Source organism: Pinus tabuliformis, chromosome 6, assembly GCF_031772625.1.
Source record: "Pinus tabuliformis cultivar Carrire ecotype Pingquan chromosome 6, CPIR1, whole genome shotgun sequence".
In the NCBI taxonomy this organism is placed as follows: Eukaryota; Viridiplantae; Streptophyta; class Pinopsida; order Pinales; family Pinaceae; genus Pinus; species Pinus tabuliformis.
This window is the reverse complement of record NC_142292.1, coordinates 168590034-168610276: the sequence shown is the minus strand read 5'-3', so window position 1 is coordinate 168610276 and position 20243 is coordinate 168590034. Positions and strand designations below refer to the sequence as shown.

The following is a 20243-nucleotide window of genomic DNA, read 5'->3' as shown; positions in this document are numbered from 1 at the left end:
CTATACTTGACCCTAGAAAACCTCAAACAAAGCAAAGACCCTTCGTAAGAGCAATGCTAAAAACCCTTAAAAATATGTGCCAAAACCCTTCTGCAGAAAGTTGCTTCAGCTCAACCTCATTTCACTTCTTCTTGTTTCATGAGGTATGAAATTCAAACTTGCTCCTTTACTTCCCTCAATAAAGAACATAAAGCTTGATTTGAGTGATTAGAAATGCTCCTTCTCATGCCTATTTATAGTGTGCTTGGACATTGGGTTAGGGACAACTTGTCCACTTGCTGGGGCGACTAATGTAACTGGCAAGATGTATAATGAATATTAAAAACTCATTTCTCCTCCTTTTGAGGAGTTAAAAGGCATGCCATATATCATTATCAAGTTCTTGGAATAAGATTTCCAACCATATATACTATGATTCCATTTGAGCTAGGTAATTGGAGTAAAAATGCCTTCAAATATAGGGTATTCAAATGGAGCTTGCTTTTACTTTGGTTGGGTAATCTTGATAAATGAATTCATATATCCTCATCCATATGAAATTATAGGGAGTTCCACATATAGTTGGAAAGGTCTCAAAATACGTTATTTGACTATGTAATTTCCTCTTTCATTTGGACAAGTTTTCATATCAATGACAACCATTTTCAACAAATATTTTCAAACATATTTTACTAAAACAAATTAATGAAGTGGTAGGTGTAAAAGGGATTATTTTTAACTCCATAACAACAACTATTTGTTAGTATTTTTTAAGTTTTGAAATCTCCTTCTATAATTAGGTTGAGGTCTATGCACTTTTTCAAGCCTTAAATCTAGCCAAATCCATACCATTATGAGATTCATAATAGTATAAGCTCCAAAATAGTCACTAGGTACATGAACCTAGGCTTAAATCTGTTACATTCTTGATTAGCACCCATGTTTAAGAATATTAGACTTGTGAACGATTTGAATGCATTATGCCCCAATCACTAACCAATTGATCTGAAATTAAAATTGAAGGTTTTATGTACAGTTTTTCAAGATAGTTTATGTCTTATGGGCAATGGATCGATATTGCAAAAGCACACAAACTAAGTTAAATTTTGTAGATTTTAACAGTTAACAATGGACAATAAGCAACATCACAACACAACAATTTGATGGCGAATTTCACCCTTCTTGGGCTACATCTCTAAGTCCAACTTCCAATGGTGGCCCTTTATATTATATGCTAAAATTTGAAATTAAATCAACATACAATGCTCAAATTGCAAAAATAACACTGCCATTGAGTCCATAACACCCAAAAAACCCTTTATAGGCTCTTCTTGGGCTAAAATAGGCTGAAAAATGGTCAAGATAGGCTTCCTTCTCCATTTTCTTGCTAATTGTTATGCAAATTTGTCCTCCCTGCAAAAATTGGCAACAAAATTGGTCTTTGACGGACTAGTAAGGCAAAATTTTAGCCACTGCAGGTCGCAGGTTCGACCCACGAAACCACTGTCAAGAGCAAAATGTTCAATTGTTAACTGATCAAATTGGACCGCACCCATATTTTTTTGCCCTCCAGTTAGTCACATGGCACATATATGACCGTGGGGTGTGAGCCATACACCACGTGCCTCCCGACCCTGCTCTTGGTCACTTGTCAGTTAATGGGACTATGGGCTGGAGCGCGGGTAGGGTGCCATGCGCCCACCTCTCCGTAACTCCCACTAGCAGTTGAGTAATATAATGAAAACATGGATTGGGGTGTGGGCAACGTGCCACATGCCCCAACCCTCTTGTCTGCTGCCTATGGTCATGTAACTACCATATGTTCTAGGGCTGGTTCGGTCGGGCACAATCGTCGGCCTGAACTCCACCCCCCCCCCCCAATCGCCAATACGTTAAGACTTAAATATAAGCCCACCACCTTTGTTTACCAAGGAACACCGGTGGTGCGTTGGTAGAATGGTTTGTTAGTTTGTATGCGATCGAAAGTTTGAATCTTGTGGAGATCCATTCAGACCATTACCAATTTTTTGGCGTGAAAAACCAAGACATGTGACAACCTCTCATAAGGCCACGTGGTGCTCTCTGGTCAGCCCATGTAGCGACCCATGATTGGTCCACCACAACAACCTTTCAACCAATCATTGTGTGCAACATGCCCTTCTATCATTGGTCGAACTTGTCAACCATATGTCCCAGTCAGTTGATGACCTCATTGTACGTACTGCCACGTGGCAGCCGAACACTGCCTAGTTAACCCTGCAAGTTGACTCTCTTTTTTTATCGTCAAAAACTCCAGAATGCGATAACTTCCTCATACGATGTCAGATTTATGTGATTCAAGCGTCATTGGAATTAAAATGATGAGATCTACAATTTGGCACCAAAAGCATGTTTTTACTCAGCAAGTAAATGAGGGTACAACTCCCTCACTTCCCAATCTCTATCCACTTTGCTTTGCTTCGATTGGTACCTTTGAGCCCCACTTGAAGATACTCCACATTGGCTCTCTGTGAAGTCCTTATGCTCATGTTTAGAATTGACCTTCCTGTAACTCATTTAAATATTCAAGAGAAAAATATTCTATAGATGGAACATGAACATTCGCTTCTTGATCAACAATCATTGGAGGCTCATACAATCTCAAGTTTTCCACATTCACAACAGAATAAATTTTCATGTAAGGTGGCAAATCTAAACAGAAAGCGTTGTTACCAATCTTCTCCAAGATTTTGAAAGGACCATATCTCATTGCCTTGAGATTTTTACCTTCACCTTGTAGTCTTTCGTTGTCAATATACAACCAAACTTGATATCCCACTTGGAAATCATGATTAACCCGATGCTTATCATGTCTTGCTTTGTACTTGGCTTTACTTTTCTCCAGTTGTTCCTATACCCTTTGATGCACTAGCTGAATTTGTTCAATGAATGCATGGCTTTGTCCACATCACTATGTCTATCTATTGCAATATCTTTGCCATAGATGAAATCAAAAGGAGACTTTGGCGAATAACCCAAACAAGCTTCAAATGAATATACTTGCATAGATGAATTCTTGGCATGACTGTAGGCATGTTGGATGTAATGCAAATGCTCATCTAAAAGTTTAGATGCTTACCACAATATCCTTGAAGGAGATGCACTATTTTTTTGTTCACTACTTTTGTTTGGCCATCGGTTTTTGGATGAAATGCGGTGCTCTTATTCAACTTTGTGTTCATGAGTTCCCATAAACTTGACAAAAACTTCCTGACAAATTGAGAACATTGATAAAAAATAATAGAAGTGGGTAACCCAAAGTGAACCCATGCATTTTAGAAGAACATCTATGTGGTTTTTTCAAATTTAGCCTATTTATTACATGGCATCAACACACAGATTTTGTTGAAACGATCCACAACAACATATAGATAATCATGAAATTTCCTATACATTGGTAGTCCCCAAACAAAATCCATAGAAATATTTTCCCAAAGACGAGAAGGAATAGGAAGTGGAGTGTGCAAACCCAATTTCTTATTACTTGGCTTGCGAGTTGCACACATGGAACATCCTTTCACATATCTTGATACAGTTTCATTCATGCGGGGCCAATAATAATACCTCTGAATTTGAGCAATAATTTGCATACACCAAAGTGGCCAACAATAAGAGAAATGTGGGCTTTCCTTATGACGTTGACTCTTTCACCCTATGGAACACATAACTTGCCAAGATGATACAAGAACTTGTCATGAACATGATAATCCAACTCTTCAACATGAATGCTTTGACTCAAAGTTACATAAACATCTTTAAATCTTCATCTTGAGCACCTTGTTCAATATAACTTTCTTGCATGATTGAGTTATGCTTAAGAATAATATATTCATTAACAATAGGACTTGCCAACATATTCGAAACTTTGTTGTGTGTACCTTTCTTATACCTAATTACCAATTGAAATTGTTGCAAGAATCTCATCCACATGAAATGTCTAGCTTGTTGTAGCTTGCTTTGCGATTGTAAATATTGCAAAGGTCGATGGTTAGTATGAATAATAATTTATTTACCAATCAAATAATGATTCCATTTCTTCGCGCTTTGTACCAAAGCATACAAATCTTTATCATAAGTTGGATAGTTAATTACTACATTGGTAAAAGGTTTCAAAATGATAACATATTGGCTTACCATGTTGCATCAAAACTGCTCCCATAGTATATTCGCTTGCATCAATTTGAATTTCAAAAGGTTGTTTAAGATATGGAAATGGTAGAATTGGTGTTGTATTGATTTTCTCTTTCAAAGTGTTGAAGGCTTTCTACTGCTTGCCTCCACACAAAAAGACTTGTTTCACACTTGTGAAAACATGTAATAGTGTTGCAATGAGTGAGAAGTTAGCAATATTTTTTCTCCAATATTGGTTTGCTCCCCAAAATCTCATAACTTTTGTTACATTGTTGGGTTTAGCCCAATTCATAATAACATCAACTTTTGAGGGATCGATCTTCAATTCACCCTCTCTGACCATATGACCCAAATAAACCAGAGATGTTTCCCCAAAATCACATTTAGACATCTTCAAATACAACTTTTCCTTTTTGTTGTTGTTGTTGTGATCCATAATGATTTGCCTCAATTTTTTTTTTTTCCTTTTTCAAGACATCTATAATTTGTTTCACATGCTTGACATGCTCTTCACGAGTCTTACTGAAAATCAAAATATCGTCTAAGTAGACTATGACAAAATCGTTAAGGAATGGTCGCAACACATCATTCGTAATGCTCATGAATGTGGTAGGTGTATTGCAAATCCCAAACAACATAACCAACCATTCAAACAAACCTTGTTTTGTCTTGAAAGCAGTTTTCCAAATATCATCTTCAACAATCTATATTTGATGATAACTGCTTCTCAAATCTAACTTAGTAAAGTAAACAACTTCCTTTAACTGATCTATAAAATCATCAATGCGAGGAAGAGGATAGCGATTCTTTACCTTGATATTGTTCAAAGATTGGAAATCCACACACATGCACCATGTACCATCTTTCTTTGGAACCAAGACAATAGGAGACCCACAAGGAGATGTGCTAGGCCTGATGACCCCTTTGTCAAGCAACTCTTGAATTTGTTTCTTAATCTTTGCATTCTCCAAAACTGACATTCTATACATGCCAATATTTGGAAGTGGTGCATCATGTTGCGGGTGAATCTCATGTTGGATTCCTCTTTTTGGAGGTAACCCTTTAGGTTTCTGAAACATATTGTCGTAAATGTTAACTAATCCAACCAATTCATGCTTGATTTTAGAATCACAGCCCGTGAAAGCTCCATATTCATCAACAACACAAAATTATTACTAGCATTTACAAGCCTTTTCATCTGACCAACACTAACAAGAGATAAGTTCATCTTCTTGCGATGTGCTCTAACAATATACTCAACTCCATCTTTAAAAATATGATATTTGTTCTCATGATGATACAATATGGTTTTTTGGTCATACAAGCATGGATTCCCTCAAAACTTCTGCAAATATCAAGTGATACAACTTCAAGCTCTACCTCGTCTATAAAATTAATAGTGATGGCGAATTTGAGTTTACATTTTCTTGTCACTTGTAATTTGACATTATCACATACCCAACCAAAGGGGAAGGTTTAGCATGAGGTGTAGTTTCTAAATTAAATTTCTTGGCAATTGCTTTAGAGATAACATTGACTTGGGATCCACTATCAAATAATGTATTAACCTTTGTATTTTTGTATTGAACCTAATATGGAAATGCTAACTTGTTTATTTATCATTTTGAGATTAAATAGGCTTACTAGAAGAACTAGTACTTACATTAGAAGTTATACATTTCTTTCCCATGGCTGTGATTTTGGTTTCATCACCTGAATCTTCTCCTAGATCTTGTTGAGTTGTAGCAACAATCTTTTGTTTCCCTTTGTTATTGAACTTCTTTGGTCTCATTTTTGGATGTAATTTCCAATAGTGGTCTTCATCATGGCTTTAGAGATAACATTGACTTGGGATCCACTATCAAATAATGTATTAACCTTTGTATTTTTGTATTGAACCTAATATGGAAATGCTAACTTGTTTATTTATCATTTTGAGATTAAATAGGCTTACTAGAAGAACTAGTACTTACATTAGAAGTTATACATTTCTTTCCCATGGCTGTGATTTTGGTTTCATCACCTGAATCTTCTCCTAGATCTTGTTGAGTTGTAGCAACAATCTTTTGTTTCCCTTTGTTATTGAACTTCTTTGGTCTCATTTTTGGATGTAATTTCCAATAGTGGTCTTCATCATGGCCATCTTTTGAACAATGTTTACAGGTAAGTTTCTCTCCCTCTTTCTTGACAATAACATTCTTTTTGCCTTTGCCTTTAAACTTCCTGTTTCCTTTGTCTCCAGATTTAGAAGGTTTCTTGCTAGTCTCTTGAGGAACATTCTTGCCTCTTGATTCTAAATGAGTTGCTCGAACACATACTTCATCTAGGTTGGTGGGATTCAACACAAGTATAGTATGTCTCAAATAACTATGTAATCCACCTATATATTTAAGGGGAGTATCTTGTGAAGACAAATCAACACCCAAGATTAAATCTCTTCTTCTAAATTCCTGTGTGTAACTTTGGACACTCTGACCTTTAGCTTGTCTAAATTTTTTCCAATCCATAATTTTTTTTGCATATAGGCCAATGGATAAAATTATCTTCTTAATGCAACTATAAAATCATTCCAAGAAGAGATCATTTCATCACTTTTCTTCAAATCTTCTTGAGTTCTGGCCTCCCACTAGATGAGGGCTGCATATTCCAAGCGAAGAGAAGCAAGCTAGATCTTTGTCACATCATCATCAATCTTTTTAATCCTACAACATAATTCATTTTGACAAACCCAATTGTCCAACTTTTCAACATTTACTCCCCATTGTACATAGACAATTCAAACTTGACATCAAGCTTAATTAAAGGAGACTTAGCATGTCATTTTGGAGATGGAGGAGGAGTAGGTCTATGAGATGAAGGAGGTGAAGAAGGAGGTGAGGATGGAGATGAGGATGGAGGTGAAGGAGGAGGTAGAGGTGGAGGCTTGACCCCATAACCACCATTACCTTTTAGTTTATTAGACCTTTCTCCTTGCATCCTTATTGTTCTCACATAGTACAACACTTTCACCATCTCACACATATCATAGAAAGCCTTCCTAAAATATATCTCATCCTTAAACATCAATTCTTGTCCTTCTTCATGTGCCATGACTTGTGGAGTTTGTGGTCTCCTTGAGCCAATTTGAGGATTTGGTTCTTCAAGTACTCCTTCTCCTCTTTTCAAGTTGAGACTTAGCATGTCCTTTTGGAGATGGAGGAGGAGTAGGTCTATGAGATGAAGGAGGTGAAGAAGGAGGTGGGGATAGAGGTGAATATGGAGGTGGAGGTGGAGGCTTGCTTCCATCACCACCATTACCTTTTGGTTGATTAGACCTTTCTCCTTGCATCCTTATTGTTCTCTCATTGGACAACACTTTCACCATATCACACATATCATAGAAAGCCTTCCTAAAATCTCTCTCATCCTCAAACATCAGTTCTTGTCGTTCTTCATGTGCCATGACTTTTGAGTTTGTGGTCTCCTTGAGCCAATTTGAGGGTTTGGTTCTTCAAGTACTCCTTCTCCTCTTTTCAATTTGAAACTTGTAATCATTTACGAAAACACTTGCAAAAAATGTCAAACCTTCACAAAAACCATGCTTTCATACAAACTGATCTCAAATTAAAATTGAGGGTTTTATGTAAAGTTTTGCAAGATAGTTTATGTCTTATGGGCAATGGATCAATATTGCAAAACCACACAAACTAAGTTAAATTTTGTAGGTTTTAACAGTTAAAAATGAACAATAAGCAACATCACAACACAACAATTTGATGACAGAGTTCACCCCTCCTAGGCTATGTCTTCGGGTCCAACTTCCAATGGTGGCCCTTTATATTATATGCTCAAATTTGAAATTTCATCAACATAAAATGCTCAAGTTGCAAAAATAACACTGCCATTCTGTCTAGAACACTCGAAAACCCTTGTGTAGGCTCTTCTTGGGCTCAAAAAGGCTGAAAAAATGGCCAAGTTAGGCCTTCTTCTCCATTTTACTGTTAACTGTTATGCAAATTCATCCTCTCTACAAAAATTGGCAACAAAATTGGGCTTTGGTAGACTACTAAGGCGAAATTTTAGCCACTGTAAGTCACAATTTCGACTCAAGAAACCCCTTGTGTCGTGTGTAAAATTACAAACCAATAACTGATCAAATTGGGTCGCGCCCCTATTTTTCCGCCCTCCAGTCGATCACATGGCACATATATGACCGTAGGTCACAGGCCATAAGCCACGCGCCTCCCGAACCCGCTTTTGGTCACTTGTCATTTAATGGGACTATGGGTTGGAGCGCAGGCAAGGTGCCACGTGCCCCACCCCTCTGTAACCCCCGTCGACGGTCGTGTTATATAATGAAACACGGGTCGGGGCATGGGCAAGGTGCCACGTGCCCCGCCTCTCTTGTTCGCCGCCTATGGTCATGTAACCGCCATATGTTATGGGGCTGGGCTTGTCAGTCGCACCCACCGACCCGACCATCCCCCCAACTTTAATAAGTTAAGACTTAAATATAAGCTCGCCACCTCCATTTATTAAAGAACACCAGTGGCACATTGGTAGAATGATTTGTTAGTTTGTATGCGGTCGGTGGTTCGAATCCTGGGAAGGTCCATTTGGTCCATAACAAAAAATTTGGCACGAAAAACCAAGACATGTGGCAACCTCTCATAGGGCGACGTGGCGCCCTATAGTTTTCCCATGTGGCGACCTATGATTGGTCCACCACAACAACCTTTCAACCAATCACTGTGTGCCATGTGCCCTTCTGTCATTGGTCCAACCTGTCAGCCATATGTCCTAGTCAGCTAATGACGTCAACACGATGTCATCATACAGATTTCCATGTGGTAGTCATAGTCAACCCTGCAAGTTGACTTTTTTGTTGTTTGCCAAAAATTTTGAACGCAATAAATTCCTCATACGATGTTGGATTGAGCCGATTCAAGCATCATTGGAATCAAAATGGCAAGATCTAAGATTTGGCGTCAATTTCAGGAGAATTTGAGCACTTTCATTTTTTAGCATATTTTTGATCCCTTTTGATCACCAATTATCTCCCTAATCCTTTGAGAGACATATATAGAGTTGTTTTGGTACTAAAAAGGTGATATTAGTAGCTTTGACAATTTGTAACATGTGTTTTATGTTACACTTTGGAGTATTATGGATAAAACTATATGGTACATATTTTATTCATCCAATTATTTTTTATTTGTAAGTTAAAGTTTCATTGACATTTCTCAAAATTACAAGAACCAAGAGTTGTTATTTTTCTGTGGCTTTCTATCAAGGAAACCAAACCAAAGATATAATAATTGATTATTCGTCACAAACAAAAATAAGTTAGGGAAGTAAGCAAACACACTACAAAGATTAAGAGTTGTCCCTAAAGAAGGAAAACCAATTGAGAGTATAATAAAATGTTTGATGAGATTTCTTGATAGCATGAATAAAACAAAAGATGGTTAGAAAATGAGTATCACAAGGATAAAGAGGTGTCTACTTCAATGGGATGAGATTCATCATTGTTATGTGACACTCTTGCCAAGTTTAGAGGTGAGCCAAGTTCGAGTCGAGCAAGAAGGCCTTTGACGTCTAGCAACAACAATTTCAATTAATCCAACTTAATCAAAACATGGTTCCAAGTGTTCTTACAATCTAATAACACCTTTCGTAGAAGATCTTTCAACTGCCAATATAGATCCATAGTGCACAGGTAGTGGTTTTTCTTGCCCATGGTGTTCCCTATGTCAAGAACCCAGGTTGTGAGAACATCCAAAATCTCTAAGTTCGGAATTCCTTATCTCTTCTAACAAAACTTCTTCTTTAGCATTGTTGAGATCCAATCGAATCTCAAGGGGAGTGTTGGTACAAAATGACGCTAAATGTTCAGCATGAAATTGAGCTCTTGAGCCTCTAGCATTATCACGACCTCCACCACCCCAATGACATTGAGCACGTTAATGAGTCATGGATGCCACAGGAAGGAAAGACATGTTGAATTAAGTAGCCCTAATTTCGAAGGACGAACATAATGAAACTAAGAAAAAAGGTTAAGACCTTCTAGGAATACGACTAGAGAATCAATAATGATAAAAGAGTACAATTTGCTAACAATAAGTTCTGATGAGTGTAGATGGAAAGGCCAACATAAGCAATCAAGCATAAACACGAAAAGGGGGGAAATATCAAAGAATTACATGATGATAAGAAAAAATGACATCAAGGAGGGTGATGGAGTTGAATGGGAAGGCATACCAAGGAACCCAACACTAAGTTCCCCATTGAATTTTATGGAGGTCGAGTAGACATGAGTGTAGTTAATACAAGACGCTATGGAGGGTGGTGAAAAGGGTGTGCAATGCATTAAATATTAAAGAATTGACCAACTGCATGTTGGTGTACTATGTTGCCATAGGTTGAGGTTGATTAATCAACATCCACCTCTACGCTAGTAGTTAACACCCCAATTGGGGAATCAATTTATTTATTTTAAAAGCCTTTTGAAAATTTCATTTTACACTTATGACATTATTAATAGTCACTAACATTTAAGTTTATTCCATTCTACTTCAACTTTTCAACACGAAACAACCACTCTTACTTTTATATTTCTTTGAAGCTGTGTATAAGTAATACATTATCGCAAGTTTTAAATGTCTTATAACCAACATCGATCTATCTTAACGCCAAAACTACCAGGTGCCAAGAAGAATCAAACTCTCAAGATACAAACCTCTTTTTGGATGCAAAACTTGAAAAAGTGTTTGCACCTCAAAAGATTCGATTCATCTAGATAGTTGATAAACTCAAAATTATGATAGATCTATGTTGGTTCTTTAAAATACTATTTATATTATCTATAAACTTGACATATAATTTGTGTGGTTACTAACTACATTTAAACATGAAATTATAAAATATTATGGTTAAGAATATGAATAATTATGCATTATGATTTATTTATTTATTGTAATTTTTATTAATAAAAACAAAATTTTAATATAACAAATTAAATTGAGTGCACACATTATTTTTACTATTTATTACTTTTAAGAATAAACATTATGTTAGAGACGTTGCAATGCAATGTCATGTAAACAATTTGAAATAAAATAAAATAAAATAATTAATAATTAGAATTATCAATCAAACATTTTCACTGGGTCAAATTACATAAAATAAATAAATAAATTACATTTATAATTATAATTAATGAATAAATCAATTTAGATTCAGTTTAACTCCGGATCTACCAAGCCCTAAGAGAAATCAAATCTGTTAAAAGCAACAATACTAACTGATGTCAGGCTCCAATCACACTCTTAGAGAAGTGCAAACATACCTCAAGTAGCTCCAGTTTCTCCTACAGTAATGCATGCAAATATATTTCCTTCTATATTTATATGTTACTTTTATCTTCTTTTAGACCAATAATTCTTCATGTGATTTTCCGGAAGGTCTTAATCATTAAATCATGAATCACAAAAGCATCCAATCTGAAATATTTAATTCTACTGAGAGGTGCGGATATGATAGAGATGTTGTAATGTAATGTCCTGTAAATATTTTGACTTGGTCAAAATAAAATAATTAATAAGTATAATTATCAATAAAACATTTTGACTGTGTCAAATTACATAAAAATAAAAATATATAAAATTAATACTTATAATTAATTACAATTAATACTTAAATCAACTTAGATCCATCTTAACTTGGATCCACAAAAAGATCAAATCTCTTTCATTTTAAAAGAGGTTTGTATCTCAAGAGATTTGATCCCTTGAGATGCAGATCTCCAATTAAGATGGATCTAAGTTGGTTTGAAAACATTTGACTCTTCTTGATGTACCTCTCAACCAAATTGATGCAAATCTCCAATTAAGATGGATCTAAATTGGTTTGAAAACATTTGACTATTCTCGATGTACCTCTGAACCAAATTGATGCAAATCTCCAATTAAGATGGATCTAAGTTGGTTTGAAAACATTCGACTCTTCTTGATGTACCTCTCAACCAAATTATTATTTTTACTTTGGATTAGCTACAACTTATTACATCACAATAAAACAATATTAACAAGGTGGTGGACAGTTAGATAATTACAATAAAGTCATGGGTTCAAATCTCATCACATAGAAACTCAAATTAAAACTTATTTTTAAAAAATAAAACTAGCGTACATCCATCTTAACTACTCTAGATCTACCAAACTAAATAAAATATCAACCTATTTCAAAAAAATTCAATTCTCCCTCCTCCTTATTATTATTATATACACTTTAAATTGGCTAGGTAAAGGTTGAATTCAATTCTCCCTCCTTCTTATTATTATTATATACACTTTAAATTGGCTAGGTAAAAGTTGATTAGCACCGTTGATATTGTCATGCACATAATATTCATCCGTTCGTAATTTTGAGAGCGGCCGAACACACTCCCGCCCATGCTCTCGCAGGCCTCCAGAAGACGACGAGGTTTTGATGGACTGTTATTACTCGAAAATGCACACATTTCGCCATTTTCTCTTCTTAAATTACAGAAGAAAATCCAGGGACTCAAATTTCTGCAACACCCTTAAATTCATGCGCAGTTCGAAGTTTTCCCACAGAGATATTTACTCCGTCGCCTATTCCCTGCAAATAACAAACTGCAATACTAATAATAGTCGAGGCACTGATTTTCGCAGGGCATGGCTCCACTCAAGCGGCAGGCGGTTTAGGGCAGATATGAATAATGACAGCATCAATGGTACTAGTGGAAGTAGCAGTTATGGAGGTGGCGATGCCAATGGAGATGGCCAAGGCCTCTACTCGTCTATGAAGAAGAAGCCGGGGAAGTGCAAGACGTACTGGGTGTGTTCACGGTGCGGAGAATCGCACGGCCAATGGTGGGGTATTTGTCTGACCTGCAAGGCAGTTAATAGCCTGCAAGAATTACATGTTCAAGAGTCGCGGCTGGGTGTTTCGTCTGGAGCAGGGGCCGGGTTTAGAACGGCCGAGGCGCGAGTCGGTAGATTCAATCCGGATACTGAGGTCAGACACCAAAATACAACTAGTCAACCATGGAGCGTGAATAGTGGTAAGGTTGATGATTTGAAACCCCAGCGTCTGTCAGATGTCACTCGAGGGCTTAGTAAGCAACAGTGGCGTATTCCAATGTATGTTTGCTTTCTCTCTTCCTTGCATTTGATCTTTTTCATTTTTCAAATTATTTGTGGTTGCATGTCTTTTGTTAAACCCCACGGCGTCTTAAACATTTTCTATGCCTTATTAAGACATTACCCATAGGTCTCTTCTTAATCCAATTTGATTAACTCTTTTCACCCATGTTGACTGATGAATGCAGCATACAGTTAACAGTGCCTTTTTTATTCTTTGGATTCTGGTGAAGCGATCAGATTAAAACACTTTGAATATCCAAAACCTTAAACAAAACATATTGCCCCCTTAATGCGACCAACAGATTTGATTATAGACCAAGTAGGTCTCAAAGGACCTTACAAGTCATTATTATGAGTCTGTACCGGATAGGAACTATACATTTTGTTTATTGGTAGAAAATCCATGAAGTTCTGCTACGGCTAATAAGAACTATAGTTTTCTTTTCATATAGACACATAATTTCTCTACTTATTTTGCAGCGGAACAAGAACATAAATAAATACACAATCACACAATTTCAACAACACAATTTTTGTAGGGAACCCAACTAGGAAAACCCTCTCCTTGCTTCAGAATATTATTGATAGAAGAATGAACAATAGATCTCTTACAATACAACTTGGTTTTAATAGAGAATACAATTATCTTCCTGTTTGAACTTTTGAAATGTGTAACTAGGTTCGGTCTTCATAATGACATGTAATCATGATTTTATGTAAATGATGTAAAGAAGAAAAATAAAATTATTCTTGTTATGTTTGAGGTATGGGTTTCATGCTCAAGGAATTTTATTTTAGGTCAAGCTCCCATTGAGAGCTTCTAGGGCTTGACATTTGGTCTACAAGTCAAATGAGTCATTGTCATGTATTGAAGACCCATTTGGGCATATCACATATTGTAAAAGAAAATTATTTGAGTCAAATAGAGTAAAAGACCCTCCAAGACCTTGTCAAAGAAGCAAGCATCAAGTTGGCCTCATGAAGCAACAAGTCGGGCTGGAGACAACTACAAGTTGGCCTAATGAATGGGACAAAATGCCTATATAAAGGAGGCCTCGACCTATCTCAAGGAGACAATCAATCAAGAAATAAAGAGTTCGATCGAGGAAGAAGAAGGAAGTCTAAATTCAAGCGACGATAAGGAGAAATGGGAAGAAGAAGATCGAAGCATTTGTGGGTCTGTTTTCTGGGTTATTCACTTCCACACGTGCGAGGCAATTAGGGCTTCATACAATTGTAGAAAGATCACAAATTATAGTCAAAGTTTGGGCTCCTTATAACCAGATCTGAAGGCTGGATTGATGAAGAGAAGGGAGACCACCAAGCAAAGGGAATAAGAGATCATTCTGACCATAATCCATTGCAGTAGTTACAGATAGGTCGAGAATTGCAAATGTGGAGGGCCGAAGTTGTAGTCATCATTGCAGGTCCGAAGGCTTAAAGGACAAGTTTGACTTGGGTTGACATTGTGAGAAGAAACTTCTACAAGAAAGAAATTGGACTTGGTCTTGGAGGTGTCTCTGTCAAGGGTCTAGGTCTTGGAATTCGTGAATTGAAGATTCTATAAGAAGAAATTTTTTCATGGGTTTTCCTCCTAGATTGGAGAGGTTTTGGCCTTGGCTGATTGCCTATATCTTGTGTCCTTTGTTTTATTGTTCTTTATGGTTTGGTAGCTGTTTGGTGAAGAGAATAATAATAATAATCAAATGAAAGAAGAAGCTAAACAAGAAAAGTAAAAATACACCACAAATAGTTATCAAGAAGAGAAATCAACTACACTTGCTGCCTCCAGATTTCTCAACATGGTATTAGAGCTAAGGTGATAAGCCAAGGAAGGGCAGCTTAAAGGACACTCATGAACTGAAGCAAGAGAAGAAGGGACACTGAAGAGATCAAGATTGATTTTTTGAGCTATAACTCCTCTCACTCATGGAGAAACCAGGGCATCCACCAATAGAAGTAGCACCGAATTATAGTCAAGCTCTAGAGCCAAAATTTGGAATCAGAATAAGTTATGTTGCAGGCCAAGGTCTTGAAGAAAAGAAGTCCACAATCAAGATCTTTTTCATTGCAAGGAGGAGCAGAAGTATGGATTGTTTGCACCATTCCATGAAGTCAAACCTACAGTAACAACCACAGATCCGAGATTCTGAGGTAAATATAATTATTTTAAAAGGTCTCCATTCAAGAGTCGAGATCTCATTGCAAAAAGTTGATTAAAGGAAACTCCAAAAGGAAGCAACAATCCAAAATTCATTGTGTCAAAAAGGTCCCAAAATCTAATCCTCTTTTGGGCATACATAGACCTGATATCAGTAAAATTTGGATTCTGAGATCATATCACCCTTCGGACATACATAATGTTGTTCTCTGTCAAAATTCAAGCTTGCTAAAAGTTTGAAGCCTAGATCTCTCTATCTTTGTGATAACATAGATCTCATCTTCAAGATGTGTCCTTGTGACATCACTACTCTACTCTACTTACAAGTTCAAATCCTGTGGTGACCAAGTACATGTGGCAGTCACCAATCTCATATATATTTGATCACTGTAATGAAGTTTGAAAGACCCGAGGAAGTAGAGTTGAAGCAATCTAGTCATTAAGCAAATGTTGAAACTATATCATCACTAGAGAGAAAACATTGATATACTTATAGATATCAGTTGCATAGGGACATAGATCCAAGGTCAGTGAACAAGGTCTCTGTGGCAATCATATACTTGAAAGAAGCAGCAAATGAGTACAGTGAAGAATTTCTCACACCCTTAAGCAGATCGATAAAGATGGCATCTAGAATTCCAAGTCATCACGACAAAGGTAAGTAACCATAAGGTATGTATGGTATATTTTAAGATGTTTTAGGGTTGAAGATATGATTCTAGGGTTTGTTAGTATTCTAGGGATGAACCCTAGCATGACATAAAGAGGGAAAATAATTTGATCTAGGGTTTGAACTTAAGAACCCCTAGGATTGCATGAAAACCCTAGAAAGAAATCTGGCATCATGTTTTGGTATCGTATACTTTGCTTGGGGTGCTTGTCAATAAATATTGTAGGTACAAGAAGTAAAGATGGATGGGCTAAACTTTTGTTCTAAGAAACATGATGGAAGAAGGAATTTGTATAACTATGGATGTTTGGATCTCAACAAGATGGAGAGAAGGGTGAAAAAGGCCTCCACCATGATAGTCAAGAAGAAAAGCATTATGGTGGGATGCATCATTTAGGAGATGGCATCATTATTACATAACATTGAAGCAAGAGCTCATGACATCAACATAAGAAGCTTGAAAGATAACTGAAGTAGAAGTCTATGACAATCATCATTAGAAGGAAGTAGCTCTTGCAAACCTCATTGAAAGCATAAGTAGTACTTATGAGTAGAAGAAAGTCATCTAGTTTACAACTCATCGTACATCATTGGAAAAGAGCATTTGTAGATGAGGATAATTAAGATCCTCCGTTTGAATCTTCATTAAAAGGTTCATCTATTTGAAGTAGCAAGTGTCTCACTAAAGAATTTCACCTTGGATGGGATTCATTGTTTGCAATAGTGATGGTATGATAACAGAAAAATGCAACATGTTGAGTTGGTTGAAGTACTCTTAATCAAAAGAAGTTGTTGAAGGACGTCTAGATGACCAAAAGAAGGAAAGAGGTATGTATGCATATGTTTGATAAGATAGGTCATGTCATCATATAGTTGTAGATAACAGTGATATATACTCTACCTCATGAGTATGATCAAAGGAAAGGGACCTCTTTCGTTGGAAGAATGCATGAAGGCACGGGTCACATATTGTCTAGATGAAATCAACATAAGATGTTCTCATATGAAATATGAGGTGGTTGACAAGGATGAAGGAACTATGGATAGAAGTTCCTGGAGAGCAATATGTAGAGAAAGAAAGAAGAGATCATGGAAAATGCAACTATGGTTACTTAGAAAAGAAAATCAACATCCGATGACTAGAAGAATTCACCGTGATATCTCCATGGGAAAGGTATGAAGACCTTGGTAAAGAAAGAAGACCCTTGACATTGAATATCTTGGAGATGTGTCAATATGTATGCAAGATGTTGATGTTGCAACTAGCAGATGTCATGATGAAGGGCCATCACAAAAGGTAATTCTTGATTTGATATTGATTTTTGAACAATATCTAGATGGGCTGATATAGGGCTACCAAAAGAGAGGCGTGGATGTCATTTACAATTGGTACTCATGTGGAAGGATGGAAGATCCTGAAGTATACATGATGTGGAAGAGGTAGTTGTATGAGGAAAAGCTAGATATGGTCTAATGGATCACTTTCCAATGAAAGGAAGGATGACACGACTGACATAATTCGAGAAGGAAAGTGATGGATTGTCGATGCCCAATGAAGAAGTCCCAAACGATGAAGGCTCCATAATATTGAAAATGAAACTCACGACCTCAAATATAAGAGCTCTATAAGCAACTGAAAGTCCCATGATCTCCACCAAAGAAGAAATAACTACTACTACAGTTCTCTAGTTAAGAAGGAGCCTAGAAGCAAGTTTTTGATTACGAAACTTCGGAGCAAGTCCCTAGCTAAGAGGGAGCTTGAACAAGTCCCTGGTTGAGAGGGAGCTTGGGTAGATCCTCCCTAAATTGAGAGGGAGAGATAGACACATCATTCTTGTCTTCACTTGGAAAGAAAGAATGGAGGATTGGGTAAGCATTTGGCATTCAGTACTCTTTGAGGATGTGTAGGGCATCCAAGATAAGAGTAGTCGTAAAGGACCAATATTCTTTGAGAACTGGGAATCCAAGATAAGAATAGTCTTGGGAGGACATGCCCTGTGAACACCAGGTGGGGTATGTTCCTTGAGAGATAATGATGAAGGTGTTTATAAATCATTGGTCTCACCAGCGTTGTGCTCTGATCTTGGGGAGTGATAGAGCTATTAGTTAAGGCCTTGCTATGTGACAATGTTGGTTGATATGATGCTAAAGAGACGGGTTACTGATCCAACTCTTCTTATGAGAATTCTTCAGATTGAGAATGTTGAAGTACCTTGTGTGGATTATGAATACCTCCCGAGTTAAGAGGGAATGTTGAAATGTGTAACTAGGTTCGGTCTTCATAATGACATATGTAATCATGATTTTATGTGAAGGATGTAAAGAAGAAAAATAAAATTATTCTTGTTATGTTTGAGGCATGGGTTTCATGTTCAATGAATTTTATTTTAGGTCAACCTCCCATTGAGAGCTTTTAGGGCTTGGCATTTGGTCTGCAAGTCAAATGAGTTATTGTCATGTATTGAAAGCACATTTGGGCATATCACATATTGTAAAGGAAAATTTATTTGATTCAAATAGAGTCAAAGACACCTCCAAGACCTTATCAAAGAAGCAAGCATCAAGTCAGCCTCATGAAGCAACAAGTCGGGCTAGAGACAACTACAAGTCAACCTAATGAATGGGACAAAATGCCTATATAAAGGAGGCCTTAACCTATCTCAAGGAGACAATCAATCAAGAAAGAAAGAGTTCAATCAAGGAAGAAGAAGGGAGTCTAAATTCAAGCGAAGATAAGTAGAAATGGAAAGAAGAAGATCAAAGCACTTGTGTATTTATTTTCTGGGTTATTCACTTCCACATGTGCGAGGCAATTAGGGCTTCATACAATTGCAAAAATATCACAAATTACAGTCAAAATTTGGGCTCCTTATAACTTGATCTGAAGGTCGAATTGATGAAGAGAAGGGAGACCACCAAGCAAAGGGAATAAGAGATCATTCTAACCATAATCCATTGTAGTAGTTGTAGACAGGTCGAGAATTGTAGACGTAGAGGGCTGAAGTCATAATTATCATTGTAGGTCTGAAGGCTTAAAGGACAAGTTTGACTTGGGTTGACATTGTGAGAAGAAACTTCTACAAGAAAGAAATTGGACTTGGTCTTGGAGGTGTCTTTGACTAGAAGTCTTTGTCAAGGGTCTGGGTCTTGAAATTCGTCAATTGAAGATTCTATAGGAAGAAAATTTTTCGTGGGTTTTCCTTTTAGATTGGAGAGGTTTTGGCCTTGGCTGATTGCCTATATCTTGTGCCCTTTGTATTATTGTTCTTTACAGTTTGGTAGTTGTTTGGTGAAGAGAATAATAATAATAATAATAATCAAATGAAAGGAGAAGCTAAACAAGAAAAGTAAAAATACACTACAAACAATTATCAAGAAGAGAAATCACCTACACTTGCTACCCCCATATTTCTCAACATAACTAAACTTGAAACAATCTGCAAGACCCCTGATCCTTATGCCTTCTTGCCTTGCCTGGATGAGCTCCAAAATCCTTGCGCAAATCCTAGGAAATAAGCACCTATTTCCTAGTGCCTGAGTTGCTCCTATCTCTTAGGAATTAGCTCCTATTTCCTAGCGCATTCCCAAGGCAATTCCTCCTCTATCAAATCTTGCACACAAGGTCCTACTTGTTCTTGTCACTCTAACAAGCTCACACACAATACTTGTGCTCAAGAAGAATGATTACAATTGTGCCTTCGCTCTTCCTTATAATCTATTCGAATGGCTAAATCTAGCAAGTCAATATTTTAGGAATCAAATAGCTGATTGAGTTGTTAACTGAGTTGAAGTGTCTCATGCAACTTATCTTAAGTCTTGATCTAGAATTAGAGACTTGTCACTCCTTTTCCAAGCTAACTCGCACTAGAAGACAATGAACTTGGCCTTCCACTTGTGCACATTAGTTAATTGCCTCATAACTCATCCTAATTTGTAGGGACTCATCCTAAATCATAAGAATTCACCCTAACTTATAGGAATTAGCTCCTAACTTATAGGAATTGGTTCCTAACTTATAGTGTTAAATTATGGTATGTTCTATGCTTAGAGCAGTTTACTTCAAAGCTTTTTGTCAGCCACTGTTTAGCAATCACATAAACATAAAGTAAAGTGC

The 20243-nt window shown here is 36.8% G+C and overlaps 1 protein-coding gene across 2 annotated transcripts in view; it reads left to right on the top strand.

Annotated features, from left to right (window-relative positions):
* Positions 1-12514: 12514 nt before the first annotated feature.
* Positions 12515-20243, top strand: part of LOC149257915 (DNA repair protein RadA-like protein) — a 396618-nt gene continuing 388889 nt past the window's right edge. For both annotated transcript variants that reach the window (XM_089414587.1, XM_089414584.1), the window contains exon 1: positions 12515-13295. In XM_089414587.1, coding sequence (XP_089270713.1) covers positions 12619-13295 — 677 coding nt within the window. In that variant the 5' untranslated portion in view covers positions 12515-12618. The remainder of the gene's footprint in view (positions 13296-20243) is intronic.